Genomic DNA, 14,278 nt, shown 5'->3' with positions numbered 1-14,278 from the left:
TGGACACTGTCAGAATACTATAGTTGTTACTGCTACAGAGCGTAGGCAACGACCTAAAGCCTTGGTTTCTGATTCAACACAATGGCAGACTGTTATTGCCTGTGTTAATGCAGAAGGCTGGTCAGTGCCTCCATATGTTATCTTCTTAGGCAAGGAAATGAACAGGGCCTGGTTCAAACACCTACCACTAAACTGGAAGCTTGGAGTTAGTCCTAAAGGCTGGACATCCTTTGATCATGCAGTCCAGTGGATTAAGCACTTTGATGACTATACAAAGCATAGGACTGTTGGTCAGAAGAGGCTCTTGATTTTGGATAGCCATGACAGCCATTTAACTCCAGAGTTTGAGGAATTCTGTATTGAACAAGGCATTATTACCCTCTGCATGCCAGCTCATTCAAGCCACTTACTCCAGCCTTTGGATGTTGGCTGTTTTGGTCCATTAAAGAAGGCATATTCAGCTAGAATTCAGAGGCTTGGCGCAGCTGGATACCACCACCTAATCAAGGAAGACTTCCTACCACAGCTCAGGGTAGCCTATGAGGCTGCATTCACTCCAAACACTATCAGAAATGCCTTCAGAGGCTCAGGCTTAGTACCACTAGATCCACAGGCTGTGTTGTCCAAGCTGACACTGCGTCATAAAACACCAACTCCACCACTACCTTGTTCATCAGACACACAGAATACCCCTCAGAATCCAAGGCAGGTTGAGAGGCAAACAAGCAAGATTAAGGCCAGGGTTACTAGGCATCAAAACAGCTCACCAACCTCAATTATTGAGGCAGTGGACAGGCTGTCAAAAGGGTTCAAAAGGTCACAGACTGCTATGACATTACTGCAGGCTGAACATGATAACATGAAGACTATTATTGAGGAATTACAGTCTCACAGAGCCCCAAGGAAGAAGATTAAGCTTACACTTGGCCTTGACACTGATGAATTAGCACTCAGAGACAATCAACAAGCACAGGCTCAACAGGCAATGGAGTTAGTTAGTCAGATTGAGGGACAGCCAAGAGCCAAACCAACCTGCAGCAAGTGTGGCATTCAAGGTCACAACTCAAGAGGTTGTCAATCAGATAGAGTGACTTCTGAGCATATAATTGATCCAACTTTGAGGTAGTTCTGACTCCTATAGCGTGAGAAATCAAGAATCAAACTCATCCACCTTCTCAAAGTGTCACACTAGCGTGTCTGTCACACTCGCTTATCAAACACGTTAGAGCTGTGCTCCGCGCAAGTCCGCATTTAGGCAAAAAAGTCTCCTGGGTGACAGTCTCCCTCTCGTTTGGTGACCGGCATATGAGGCCCTATCGCTTTTGAGCTGTAAGGGATGAGCTGACACGTTGAGTCATGCTAGACCCTGGCAGAGCACTCCCAACTCGAATAATGATCATGATACCCGCGCCCCTTGAGCGTTCTCGTGTTCCATTCCCAATGGCATCACAATCAACTTCGAGTCGCATGCTTGTCTGCCTCGCGGCCCGAATAGAACAAAGTTCGGCGCCAGGCCAACAACGGCACACCTGTCTCACGAGCAGGTGGGAGCGGGCTGTTGGTCGCCTTGCTCGTTTCGCAAACGAGGCCAACATCAAAGGCCGACTGTTGCAAACAAACTTTCGCATCCTTTCTGGCCAGATCTTCGAATGGCAAGTACCGAAGTCATGTGTTGTATGTACTAAATCTGGAGGCATCGCGACGGCGAGCGAGCGCTTTTATTAGCGCGCGGCATTTGTGTTTCGTCATGCATGCGGAGCTGGAAAGCCTGGGACCCCGGTCCTGGCAGCAACATGTCCGGGTTGCCTGTCTTGAACTGATCGGTGTTCGTGCCATATCGTAGCATCATTGCTCCGTAATGACTTGCGCCGCGATAAGTTGGAATTACACAGCCATGCGCATCGCATCTAGTTTCGCGGACATGAGCCCAAGCCCAGGTAGATGGTCGCGGTTCGTCGTCTTTTGAGGCATTGGTCTGGATTCTGCGGCGTGCGGACAGATAGACATCATCTCGTCCATTCCGTGCCTTTGACGCCATGTTTTGCGATTTTGCTGGGTTCCGCAATTGTTGGGAAGTGGCCCTCTCATCACGTTTCATCCTCAAAAAGGTCCCGCAAAGCCACCGATCGGATCTCCATCGCTTGTATTTTGGATGCCAATCACTTCTTCCACTGTGAAGCATCTCCATGCCCCGTCTCGTTTCCTGAATCGAAAGATGGCAACGACGTGTCTGACCACGCCAGGCGGCACGCCGATCACGTCGCTCGTGACAAAGACGCCGGCGTGGCCATTCTTGTAGACGTGGGTGTCCAGTCCTTGAACCACCATTCTGTACTCCGTTTCTGCTGCCAGTGAAATGAGTCGCTTGAGGTAGGCGGGCAAGTCCTCGGTGCCCTGAGGCCAAGGCGGCGGAGTATTCGCAGAGAACTTTGGGTCGAAAGATGCAGTCACCGGGTGGTCGGGCGTAAGCATACGATCGTTGATGAGGTCGATGAATGTGCGCACAATATCTTCGAGGAGAGTGACAATGGCCTGCACTGAGGGTTTGGCCTTGGAGGCGACTTCAGACAGGTCCGGAGGAGCTTTGGACTGCAAAAGGCTGTCGAGAGAACTCAAAGAAGGCTTCACGTCTTCTTCGGGGATGATAGCGTCCGGGTCTTCTTTGAAAGACAGGCTGGAGGGAGCCGGCGAAGATAGGGAGGCCGGGGTAGGAGCTGTGCTGTGACTGGTGTTGGTATTTGCTTTACTGCTTCCTGCTGTGCTGGACCCAGACTCAGACTGCACGAACATGTCGAAAGATTTGGCGTCAAGATAATGGTCGGCCATTGTCGCTGAGTCTTGATGGGTTTGAGGAGGTCTGGTTGCAGTCGAAACAGGACATCCGCCGAGCGGACTCTCGCTGCGGATGTACAAGTACTGCTGAAAGGGTGCAGCCGCGCAGTGCTCGCTTCTCTGTTCAGATGTCAATATTCAGGTCCTGGGACAGAGTTCAAGCAGGTTCATGGTGGCGTCGAGGTTTGGCAGCGGTGATTTGGCACGTCGCGTTCGATGCCCGAATGACTCGGGGAGGACTGCGGCTGGTGATGTTCGGGACCTGTGCAGGCAGCTCTGCGTGTGGCGGTGTTGGGGAATGCTGCGCAATGGGCGGAGGGCTCCAAGAGCATCGCTCTGACCTTAATAAGGTTGCTGGCGGCGGGGGTACAATGGGCATGGATGGCACGAAATGCCGACGCGCTGGAGATGATGCAGGCGCGCAGCAGTCTGGATCGCTGGTTTGCAATCACCGCCGGGGTCACGGTGGACGAGGAGTCTCCCCGTCGCTGCTGCGACGTCGCGTGGCAGTTCACAGCGTGTGAGGTGTGGGCCAGGCTACAGGTGTGTGATGACAGAGCGTCCCCGGTCGACGCGGGAAGCATGCATTAACCCAACGAGCCACTGCGCGCTTGGCACCAAACTAGATCTCTTAGTCATTCTCGTCATCCTCGTCATCAACGACCTCGACTGTCGCGCCCGCTGATGGCACCTCACCGAGACACATTGCCCAAGGATGTCCGCTCGCTCACACTTCGACCGTGGCCAGATCCAGTGTGGCGGAGTCTTCCATCTTACCTGTTTGGGCTTTTGACGATGCGATACTTTGCTCCAATATCCCACAGCACATATCTTATCACGCCAAGCCTGTTTTCGTAGACTGCGTGGCTGGACCGTCGCCATGAAACAGCGACCACTAAAACCTCCGTTCAACGTGCGGCGAGGCCGGAATGCGCAAAGACCGTCGCGCCGGCATACAGTCAGACTGCATACGCTGGGTGGAGACGACATCTGGAAGCAGACGGGACTTTCACTTCCTGTGAAAGCGTTATGTTCTCAAGTATGCCATGCAACATACCTCCTACCGACCCGGCACAGATGCTAACGCCGGACTCCACGCTTATTCCACACCGTCGTCTACCAATCCTTGCCCCATCCGTCATCATCTTTTTTGCTGGAAGCCGCACCGCCCGAGCTGCCAGCACTCGAGCCGCCTTTCATCGCGCTCGTTCCCAAGCCACTGGGTTTGGCTTTTTGTGTATTCGTAGTCTCCCCTGCCGCAGCAAACTCGTCCCAGAAATCCTTCTTCTCCTTCGGCGGGCCAGCAGGCGCTTGTCCAAAGCTCTCCCAAAAGTCTTCCTTTTCATGTTTGCTGCCCCCTTGTGGTTTGTGATCAGGGTCAACGAACTTATTGAACTGATCGCCCAGACCCCTGGTCCCTTGCTGGACCGTGTTCCCCAAGTTCATTCCAGTCTGTCGGATTTGCGCTGCAATATCGCTTTGCTGGAAATTCTTCATGCCGGGCTGTACATATGTGGAGTTGATTGTGGCTGCTTGTTTGGTGACAGTACTTGACAGCCAGCCAAAACCCTTGGTGAGCGCTGCAATGGGGTCCTTCTGAAAGTCGTCCACTCCAGGGACTCCGCCTCGTGAGTTGTCGTTCGTTGGCATTGGTGAGGATCCAAACCCAGCGTACTTGCCGCCTTGGTTGGGAGCCACTCCCTCCGGTCTGCTCGCATTCGCTTCGCCCATCCTCGCAAAGTATGCTTCATTCTGTGCCTTTTGCGATGGTGTAGATGTACGCTGTGGTGTGCCCCTCGCTCCTGCCAGCGGTGTATTCCTGCCTGATCCTGCAGGCGTCTCTGATGCGCTTTCTACAGTCGCCTTCTTCGGTGCAGTCTTCGGCTTCGGCGCTCCCGGGACATATTCGGTGCCCTCCACCTTTGCTGTTAACCTCTCTTTCCATTCTTCCCCGGCCTCGCTGTCGTATCGTTCAGAAATGGTACAACTGTCGAATTCTCGGCCGATCATTGTGTTGCTGCTGTGCGCGTCGAAGAAGTCCTTCCATGGCTTGTTACCCCCAAGTTCCATGCGCTTTACCTCGCCCGTCTTGAATGAGTCCATGGTCACCGAACGGACGAAGGAGATGTGCACGCCCAAGGATCGATGTATCCCGCTGCACGCGAGGCAGAAGAAAATGCCGAACTTGGGAGACGCCTAGCCGAAGTCAATACAGCAATCACGTTGACTGGGTGCAGGTAGCCTGTACCCATTGTGGACTGGGAGCGCCGCAGTCAACGCATCTGTTGTTCTCGTTGGTCTTGGAGATGGTGAGCAGCTTGCTCTTGGTCTCCGGATCGACCTCCCACAATTTACTCATGTTGGCGGCGTCGGCGCGATCAGCATGTAGAACACGTCGTCAAGAAGCGACCAAAGGCAGAGGGGAATACGAATGCTGCGTTGTAGCAAGGTGTTGTCATGGCTATCAGCGATCCCGCCTGTCAACATTCCACCCTGTCTCGTGCTGCCAAGCGATTCGGGCCCACTCCGCGGTTCAAGCCTCCCCACCTAAGGCACTTCTAGATCACGACTGCACTTCACGACAACAACAGCGAAATGTTCTAGATTGCATCCGCGTGCAGAGCACTTCATATACCAACAGTGGTGACATGTTCACTGCACTCGAAGCATGTGGCTACCAAGCGATACCACCTTACCACCGGATCCTCCGATCTTCACCGTCAATGGCGTTAGCGACGTTGGGCCACCTCCTCGTACCGTACCTACTTCTGAAGAAGATCTACATCTCCGTGCCGATATCTTCACCTTTCCATCACGCCGTACCCACCACGTGAACCGTGAAACTTCCTCTTCCGGTCCGTTGCTGAGAGGATAAGTATAGATAATTTGCAAGCCACTCCTGCAGCCAGATGATCGTCTCCTCGCCACGGCATCTCAGATCCGTACTCGGAACGCGTTCATGGCTGGCCAGTACGCTTGCGAGACTTAAGCTCGCGAAGCTGCCTGGCTTGTATTGCTAAGCTGCTTCAACAGCTCAAAGTTCAGTCTTTGTGAGTTCTGTGCGCGCTCGTTTCCTCTCCTGCTTGCTTTCTATTCCCATATCATGCGTATTATTTTCTTTTGGTCGGTCCTTCTGGGCCTTGCAACCGCGGTACCAGCAGGTCATACATCTTCTATCGAAAAGAGAGCAGACCCATACAAACCTCCTCGCAACGCCATATATGTACAGACATTCAGAACAACTTCCGGCGGCAAGCTCTCTCTGCTACCACTCATCGAGCAGAAGACAGATGTCACGCACATCTACCTGAGCGCTGTGCATGTCAACGAGGAACCAGGAGACATTAACCTCAACGATGACAATGTGAACAGTACTGTTTGGGACACCATCTGGCAAGAAGCTGCACAATTACAGCAACGTGGAGTAAAAGTCATGATGATGCTAGGAGGTGCCGCTCCAGGCTCATATCCACGACTGTGCAGTGGGTCTAACGGAGGAGTTGTAAGTATGCTAAAGGCACTGTACGTACAGCGACTTATCTCCTTTGCAGGACGATTCGTACTACGTACCGCTTCGTAATACCCTCAAATTTCACAACATCGAGGGACTTGACCTCGACATTGAGGAGCGAGTACCGTATACATGCCCCTTGAATCTACTACGCCGACTTCATGCCGATTTTGGACCCGATTTCATCTTGACAATGGCACCAGTGGCGTCAGAACTCCAACCAAACCCTATCGGTCTCGGCGGCTTTAGCTACAAGACTCTCGACGCAGAAGCCAACGCTTCAAACAGGCCCAATGGCAAACTTGTCAACTGGTATAATTGCCAATTCTACAGTAAGAACACAGCCCAAGATTTGAATTGTCTTGCATCGTTCACTAATTATGATGACTCAGATGGTTGGGGTGACGCAAGTCGACCAAATGGATACAACTCAATCATCGCAAATGGCTGGGCTGCAGACCGCGTAGTCATGGGTGTACTCGATTCCCCGAATGATGGCGGAAGTGGCTGGTACGGCATTAGCACATACCAGAAAACCATTGCAACGCTGAAAGCAAACTACGAAAACTTCGGATCAGTGGTAGGATGGGAGTATTGGGATGCTGGCATTAAGGATGGCTACAAAGAGCCTTGGCAATGGGTCGCGGCTATTGGTCAAAGTGTCTTTGCTGCAAGGCCTGGAACTGCTAACAGAGACAAAGGTGGCGACTCTGGTCCTAGCCCATGGCCAGTGTTGACAGACCAGTTGGAGGCATTGGGCGTGGAAAAGCTGTTGGCAGTGAGGGCACTGAATATAAGCGATGGTAGCTTATCAGAGGCTTTGCAGGTCTTGGGTTTATCAGATGTTCTGCCTCTGTAAGTGGCGGTGCCACTCGCAACTTGTGCGAAATGGCTGTGCAGTTGATTGAGATGGGTCGCGGCATGTTTGTGCACGCGTCAAGTTTCTCCAAATTTAACAGCCTCGATGTTCAGTTTTACGATCATTGTCTTACGTCAATCCGAGTGGCACATCACATTCAGAAGCTCAAAACGCGGTTGAGAGATTGACCGTCCTGTGAGGAGGCACTTTTTGCGGCGGAGCGCCTTCATAGCTAGCAATCAGACTTCCTCTTTGTTGCCATACCCACGCCCAAACTCTTCAGTCCACAGCCTGACAATGCTCGACCTTCTGGTATAAGCTTCAGCTGGGCGTCTGACAGCCAGACCCACGCCAATCTCATCACGCGACTCTTCTGCCTCAAGCTTTTTCTCCTCAAACTCCGCTTTCTGATTCGTCGACCATCGGCGCAGACGGTTGGCAGCATGGCTACCTTTGAGCTCGGCTGGCGGCGAGTCCGTTGATATGCGACTGTTTCTCCGGCTCATAGCCTCCTTCTGGGTCTGCCACGCAGCGTGGTTGCGTGGGCGGCCGCTGATCCAGGCAAAGAAGTTTAAGGCATGTTTGAAAGCGTTTGAAGTCTTCTTGCGCCAGAATGTCATGCCTCGTACCGTGTTCAGAGAACCTATCAGTATGAAGAAAGGAATGCAGACTGTTGCCGTGACGATTCCGAAGTGCTGTCAAGGACATCAGTATCAGAGAAGTGTAACCATCAGAGATGCCGTGCCAGTCGCGGACAACCTGCTAGCGATGGAACTCACCCAGTATTGGCGCTCTTCCGGCATGTTCGTCATGCCGAAGACAGAAGTCACAAATGTCAAGGGAAGGAAGAAGATGGAGACGAGCGTCAACAGTTTGATGTTGTGGCCCTCTGGAAAAAAAAAGGTCAGTCAAGCATGGGTACGGTTCAGCAATGTGTCACACGTACGCTGAATTGTGATCTCGGTGTTCTTGACAGAGTTTCGACTTTCTTGAATCGACGTGCCCACGAATAGTTCTTCTCTGAGGCCCACAACGAGCTCTCGGTGTTCGTGAACCTCCTTTCTCAGTTTGTTAAAGTTCGAGATCTCGCGCTCGAACTTCTTCTTAAGTCCCTCCATTCTCGTCCTGTAGTACTGACTCCGATCGCTCGTCTCGTCCATGATGGGCCAGATGGTCTTGTGCTTGCCCTCCCACACATCATCTGTAAAAGTATCTTCATACGCATCAACCATAGACTTGATAGAAGAGCTGATGGTATTGAGAGTCTGGAAGGCCCAAAAGTAACGCCGTGTGTAAGTATACTGCTCATCCTCAAATTGAAGCTGGTCTCTGACTGCCAAATTGAACATGAAGTTCTCCGGAGGCCGTGTGATGCGCGCAATTTCTTCGGTGATCTTCTCAAACCGTACCAGTGCATCACGAAACTCGCCCAACAAGGTAACGAGAAATGCTTCAACGCCGTTGACGTAGTGCTTGCTCGCATCGTGTACATCACCACTAGATTTCAGATCCGGAAAAGCCTGTAAGTTGAGCACCTGCCATGGCGCGAAGGGGTCATAAGCGTAGCCATGACTCTCCACGGCACGCCTGGCATTATTCTTGACTTTCCTGATATGGTTGCCATGGAGCGAAAGCGCCACGATGGAACTACAACGTGAAATGCGAACATCGTAGGTCTTGTCCTTGTCTGTGGTTTCGAGATCTGCCATTTGCCAGCTCATAGGCATGCAGCCATCTCCGATCAGCGTATAGTATTCGAGGTTGAACACAAAGCTTCTTTGCCTGCGCTTATCGCCATCGAATGCGCCATTGAATACTGCGGTCGAACCTCCGCTTGCAACTAGTTGGTCGAACATCTGATCCATGTCGAAGAAAGTGTTGTGTGTCAGGTGGACCGCTCCGAAAAGGATTGGGCTCGGCTCCCGTACGATCGTGATTCTTCCCACTGCTTGTTGCTCTTTAGACGCAGGGTTTATACATTTCAGGGCATTCCATATCTTCATGGCTGTTGAAAGGTTTCCGGCTGTCTCAGTGCCCACTGAGACTGGTGCTCCATCAGGCCCAACATCCCAGAATTGATAGTGTGTGAGATCGCTACGATCTCCCGCTGGACCTCTTTTAGTGTGGAATAGAGGACCCTGCGTTATCCTAGCTGGGCTGTTGATGACCCCGTCCAGGATCTTCTTGCCACCCTCCCGCCAAGTATGCGACATGAGATGCGAGCGCAGCCCGTCCTCGTTGTAGCTTTGCGCTTCCAGAGGCTCATGCGCGTACAAGGCATAATTGCAATCATCATCGTCGGAGTCTTCCCCTGTGCCTCGGGATGCAGTGGACGCTGGTATAGTGTGCAGGCCGAACGATGACTTCCTGTGCTCATTTCGCGAGAATGATGCCCGTGACTTATGCTCTCTCCCGATTGAACGTGGTCTCACGAGGCCAGGCAAGTTCGTGCTCGAGGAATCTGTCGCAGATGCCAATTGTCTTGTGAGCAGGTCGTGCATCTGCTGGAAGGTCGCCAAATAGGCATCTCGATGGGCATCCAGCTGCCTTAGAAGTGCATCGACATCCTGCGGGGTGGCCATCTTGTATTCCTAGATCTGGCTATACAGCCAGCCGTCAGCTCACGCAAGATATTAGGAGGACGTAGAGAATCCCCAGAATGTGCGAAAGGTCGCCACTAAGGCAAGGCTGTAGGCCGACGGTTTAGCCGCACATGTCCTTCTCCAACGGCGCCGAAAGCCATAGCTCTCGCAATGCATAGAACTACTGCAGCCGCAAGGCTGCGTCTTGGCTGGGCGAAGTCCGCGAAGGAGCCCGCGGTGGAGCATCCACTTGGCGGCAGGGTCAGACCGCCTCAGGCCGGCGATTTCGCCATCAGCACTTGCGATCGTCTGCCGATGAGTTGCCATCGTCTCTGAACTTGCTTCCTGGTGGCAGTGAATACATGTTGGTGTCGGTGTTGTAAGAAAGAGAAGACGATGTTGCGCAATATTTCCTTGGCAGCAGAGGAGCCAAGCTTTGCCACGAGCCGCAGAAGCAAGACCAGCTGGTTGTCTGAGGCTTCTAGATCGAGTTCATCGTGTACAATGTACATGCCATCTCTCCCGCCTTCCGAGGCGCTGTTCACCTCCAACTGAGACGCCTCGTGTGCCGCAATAGACGACGTCGCAGTCTGTCCGGACACAGCCTCGACTTGGCATCGCATACGCGAGCCAGCATGTTCGTGTCAGGCGCGACTCTCACCAATGAATAAGCGCCGCCGATGCCTTTGACAGCAACAGCGCGAGAGTGATGGCTACGAGAGGACTCCAGTTGAGCAAGACCTGGTGCTCGTGCTATATTGGAGACTCGTTGCTACGAACCAGGCGCACTGACGTGTGAAAAAGGCGTTGAAATGCCGCAAGCAACCGCACGCCTAATGATATCGACATATATATCTACTCTCTTCTAATCAAAGGCTCCGGCCCGGTCCCAAGCACCACAACGCATGCAGTCTGTTTCTCGCTGTCCCTCTCCATGCCACACAGCTTCAGTTGGTCCAGCCTCAGAATACTTTGTGCTCGCCAGGCAAAGACAGAATCGCGAAGATGGAGATAATACCAATCGATGTTGCTTCAGCATCAGACACTTCCTCCACGACACAACATACGCCCAATACCGGCTCCACTTACGTCCAACGCGAGGTCGAGCAACTCCATGTGCGCTCACAGCAGAGTCCAGTATCTCACGTGAGCGACATTCCGTGGTATGACAGGACCTTCCTCATCCTCGAGCGATCAACTCGAAGGGCACTCACGCATACCGAACATGGACTCCGAGTCGTGTCCTTGGAAGATGACGGACCGAATCCGCGCAACTCGTGGTTGTGTGTCAACAGTAACAATTACATGGGATTCATGAACAAGCATTCTCGCTGCTTCCTGAGCCACGACGGGGAAAGGGGTCGCAGTATACTACACGCACGGGTGGAATGGTTGAAGAAGTGGGAATGTTTCCTTCCCAGAATAGTGCCAGATGGAGGATATCAAATCCTGTCGCCATTCTGGTCAGACCAGATGCGTATACTCGTGGTGGCGAATGAGGAGGGTGTTGTAGAGAGAGCCGAACACGGCGATACGACTTGGGTATTTGAGGAGGTTTGAAGGCCGTGCGGTCTCCTCGATAGTCAAGGGCGACTCCGAGCATGGCTTGAGGCGTTTCAAGAGTCAGATCATCCCAATTGCCTGGCCATCTCTCTTCCAGATTGTGCCATCCTTCATTACAAAGTCGACACGTCGCAAAGCGCCCAGATCACTCCTTACATCGGCATCCAGAGCGACAATATCCGCAGCAAATCCTGCCCCAACCCAGCCAAACCTCCTTCCTGCCCAATCGCATCCACAAGCCTCCCAGCCATGCAGAGTCGCAGCAGTCAGTACTTCCTCCAATGGTATACCAGCCCTGACGAGAAGCTCCAGCTCTCTGGCATTCTCTCCATGAGCAACAGCACCAGTGTCTCCGCCAGCAGCCAACTTGATACCAGCATCAAACGCAGTCTTCGTCTGCGCCATAATCTGAGCGAACTCTTTCTTCTTATCTGCCAGACCATATTCAAACACGCTCAACGTAGGCACGAAGATAACTTCATTCTCTTTCAGAGCCTGAAGCGCTTCAGTACCCTCCCAAGGCTCAAACCCATGCTCAACAGAGGTAACACCAGCCCGGGCAGCGAGAATCACAGCTTCAGGGCACTGTGCATGTGCAGCAACCGGCGCTCTCGAAGCCTTTGCCTCCCGCACAATCTCATTCGCTTCCTCCTGGTTGAATTGCAGCAAATTGGGATTCCGATCATTATACAATCCTCTCCAGCCCGGAGGATACTGTATCTCCGGCTCACCAGCCCAAGCACTTTCCGGAAACCGGAGAGCACGCTTCCGATAATCAGCATAGAACTTGATGATGTCTGCTCCAGCTCCCAGTCTTCTACGAACGCCAGCTCGAACACCGACTACGCCATCACAAGCATCTGCGAGACGCGGTATCTCGACACCATTGATTCGACTTTCGATGCGGACTTCGTACCCGCTGCTGCTTGCTAGTGGCTCAGTCGCACAGAGAATCCGTGGACCCGGTATGATACCTCGATTGATAGCATTGCGTATGTGGAAATCTGCGTCTGAAGCTGATTCTGTGCCAAGGTCGCGGTAGGTGGTGAAGCCGGCGAGCAATGCTGCGCGACAGTGATTTGTAGCTCGGATTGTGCGTTCGATGATGCTCTCGTCACGTTCTTGATTCAGCGATCGGGCTTCTGAGTATGGATGGAGTAGGATGTGGGTATGTGCATCAACGAGACCTGGTAGAACGCATTTCCCGCGAAGGTCGATGTCTGGAGCTTCGATCACGACCGGCAATGGGTGCTTGCGTTCGTAAACGTCAATGATGAGGCCACTGTCAGGATCAACAACTATCGTAGAGTCTTTGATGAAGGTTTTCTGCTTCGAGTCAAATAAGCAATCGGTGTGGATGCTGAAAGTCTTATCATTCTTCACTGGTCTGACGACCATCTTGGCAACGAAGCTTGGTGTATTGTGTAAGTGAAAGAGAATGCTTGGTTCTGTGCAGTTGTAACAAGCTCGTTACCATTCAAAGTATCGGTCAGGCAAGACAGAGGGGACCTGACAGCTACCCTAGCTAGCGATCGACAGGATCGCGACTTCCATCATCCTTTGTCCGTACCACCTTCCTCATTCAACTGATCGTCTTGGCATTTCTCTGCCGCCATATGCGTATTCTTGGAGTCTCCAATCCTCTCTTGCCCTGCGTCAGTCCGAGATCGCCTTCCCCCGAGCACATGGAGGCTTCGCCGATTGTTCGTGGGCACCAGAAGAAACTCGACCGTGAAGATCTGGCCGGAGCAGCAACTTCAAATACCCTCCCACCTATCCACTCGAGCCTGGAACTCTAGGGCTGCTTTCAAAAACTCCACTGGGCCGAGACCGTGCGGCTTACGCGCTCGATAAAGACGGCCACCCAGTTCGGCTACAATCTCCATATTGATCTGCTCGAGACCGTCGTCGTCCTCCAGTCCAGAATCAGACTGCTCATCTTCGTCTGACGAGGCCTGATCGAGACTTTCTCTAGGCTGGAACTCTAGGGCTGCTTTCAAGAACTCCACGGGGTCGAGACCGTGCGGCCTACGCGCTGGATAAAGCTGGCCGCCCACTTCGACCTGAATTTTGGTATCAGGCCATTCATCCTCGTCTGACGACATCTGCTCGAGGCCGTCTTCGTCCTCGATTTCAAGATCAGACTGCTCGAAGTCGGCTTCCTCATCGTCGTCATCTTGTTGAGCCTCTGGTGCGGCAGTCGACTCGAATTCAGCTCGGTCAAACTCGGCCTTGCTGAACTTGGGACGGGGACCTGCAGGCAGTGGGAGGTTGAGCCTGCTCATTGTGGCGAACCGAGTCATGCGCAGCAGTTCGAAGCGAGCGTGCAGTTGCTTTTCGGTCACGGTTACTGTGCAAGCAGTCAGTCGAAATCTTCGTCGCCAAAACAGGCATTAGATCCTGTTTACCGCCGTAATTTTTCGCGAAGCCTTCCATCAGGCCTGTGTAACAATCTTCCATATCTTCAATGTTACCGAAAGCAGCAGCCAGCAGGAGGTCTCGCTCCATTTCGACGGACCACGTCAACTTGCGGGTGCCCGCTGGAGGTGGCGAAATCTTGCCGGACAGAGTAAGTGTGAGCTTTCGCGAAGAAGCAGGTGAAGGTGTGCGCGACGAAGCGGGCGAGAGTGTGTGCGACGAAGTTGGTGAGGGTGAACGGTCTGAAGTAGAAGATGTCAGTTCATCGTCGTCCCACATGGCTTCTGACATTTTCTCTGCGGTGGCGCCGCGGGACATGCTTGCTGTAGCAGAGAGCAAGCTGTCCATGTTTTTCGAGAGAATTTGCGAAAAGGAAGCTCGAGCCTTTTATGTTTGCTTCCCCAGACCAAGACAACCGTGCCCGGCGCTGCACTTACTTGCCCACTTCAATGTTCACTCTCTCCAATTGTCGCAGAGCTATGAATGCTTGTGATGTCGAAATGTTGCGCTGGT

At 52.8% G+C, this 14,278-nt stretch overlaps 7 protein-coding genes across 7 annotated transcripts; 2 read left to right on the top strand and 5 right to left on the bottom strand.

The window, feature by feature from the left end:
* Positions 1 to 2,100: 2,100 nt before the first annotated feature.
* On the bottom strand, positions 2,101 to 2,826 carry CKM354_000857700 (uncharacterized protein; the record flags this gene model as incomplete). Its single annotated transcript, XM_044803962.1, has 1 exon — positions 2,101 to 2,826. One exon carries the CDS (start codon positions 2,824 to 2,826, stop codon positions 2,101 to 2,103), a length of 726 nt encoding a protein of 241 aa, XP_044659897.1.
* Positions 2,827 to 3,948: 1,122 nt separating this feature from the next.
* Positions 3,949 to 5,191, bottom strand: CKM354_000857600 (uncharacterized protein; the record flags this gene model as incomplete). The annotated part of the gene is made up of 2 exons (XM_044803961.1): positions 3,949 to 5,028; positions 5,081 to 5,191. 2 exons carry the CDS (start codon positions 5,189 to 5,191, stop codon positions 3,949 to 3,951), a joined length of 1,191 nt encoding a protein of 396 aa, XP_044659896.1.
* Positions 5,192 to 5,935: 744 nt separating this feature from the next.
* On the top strand, positions 5,936 to 7,202 carry CKM354_000857500 (uncharacterized protein; the record flags this gene model as incomplete). The annotated part of the gene is made up of 3 exons (XM_044803960.1): positions 5,936 to 6,334; positions 6,384 to 6,675; positions 6,736 to 7,202. 3 exons carry the CDS (start codon positions 5,936 to 5,938, stop codon positions 7,200 to 7,202), a joined length of 1,158 nt encoding a protein of 385 aa, XP_044659895.1.
* Positions 7,203 to 7,441: 239 nt separating this feature from the next.
* CKM354_000857400 (uncharacterized protein) lies at positions 7,442 to 9,784 on the bottom strand (the record flags this gene model as incomplete). Its single annotated transcript, XM_044803959.1, has 3 exons — positions 7,442 to 7,897; positions 7,982 to 8,091; positions 8,149 to 9,784. 3 exons carry the CDS (start codon positions 9,782 to 9,784, stop codon positions 7,442 to 7,444), a joined length of 2,202 nt encoding a protein of 733 aa, XP_044659894.1.
* Positions 9,785 to 10,789: 1,005 nt separating this feature from the next.
* Positions 10,790 to 11,344, top strand: CKM354_000857300 (uncharacterized protein; the record flags this gene model as incomplete). Its single annotated transcript, XM_044803958.1, has 1 exon — positions 10,790 to 11,344. One exon carries the CDS (start codon positions 10,790 to 10,792, stop codon positions 11,342 to 11,344), a length of 555 nt encoding a protein of 184 aa, XP_044659893.1.
* Positions 11,345 to 11,407: 63 nt separating this feature from the next.
* On the bottom strand, positions 11,408 to 12,745 carry CKM354_000857200 (uncharacterized protein; the record flags this gene model as incomplete). The annotated part of the gene is made up of 1 exon (XM_044803957.1): positions 11,408 to 12,745. One exon carries the CDS (start codon positions 12,743 to 12,745, stop codon positions 11,408 to 11,410), a length of 1,338 nt encoding a protein of 445 aa, XP_044659892.1.
* Positions 12,746 to 13,104: 359 nt separating this feature from the next.
* On the bottom strand, positions 13,105 to 14,113 carry CKM354_000857100 (uncharacterized protein; the record flags this gene model as incomplete). Its single annotated transcript, XM_044803956.1, has 2 exons — positions 13,105 to 13,697; positions 13,756 to 14,113. 2 exons carry the CDS (start codon positions 14,111 to 14,113, stop codon positions 13,105 to 13,107), a joined length of 951 nt encoding a protein of 316 aa, XP_044659891.1.
* Between the last annotated feature and the right edge of the window lie 165 nt (positions 14,114 to 14,278).

Source organism: Cercospora kikuchii (assembly GCF_019650295.1).
Source record: "Cercospora kikuchii DNA, contig_00005, whole genome shotgun sequence".
Classification (NCBI taxonomy): domain Eukaryota; kingdom Fungi; phylum Ascomycota; class Dothideomycetes; order Mycosphaerellales; family Mycosphaerellaceae; genus Cercospora; species Cercospora kikuchii.
The sequence above is the reverse complement of the archived record's forward strand: the minus strand, read 5'-3'. Positions and strand labels throughout refer to the sequence as shown.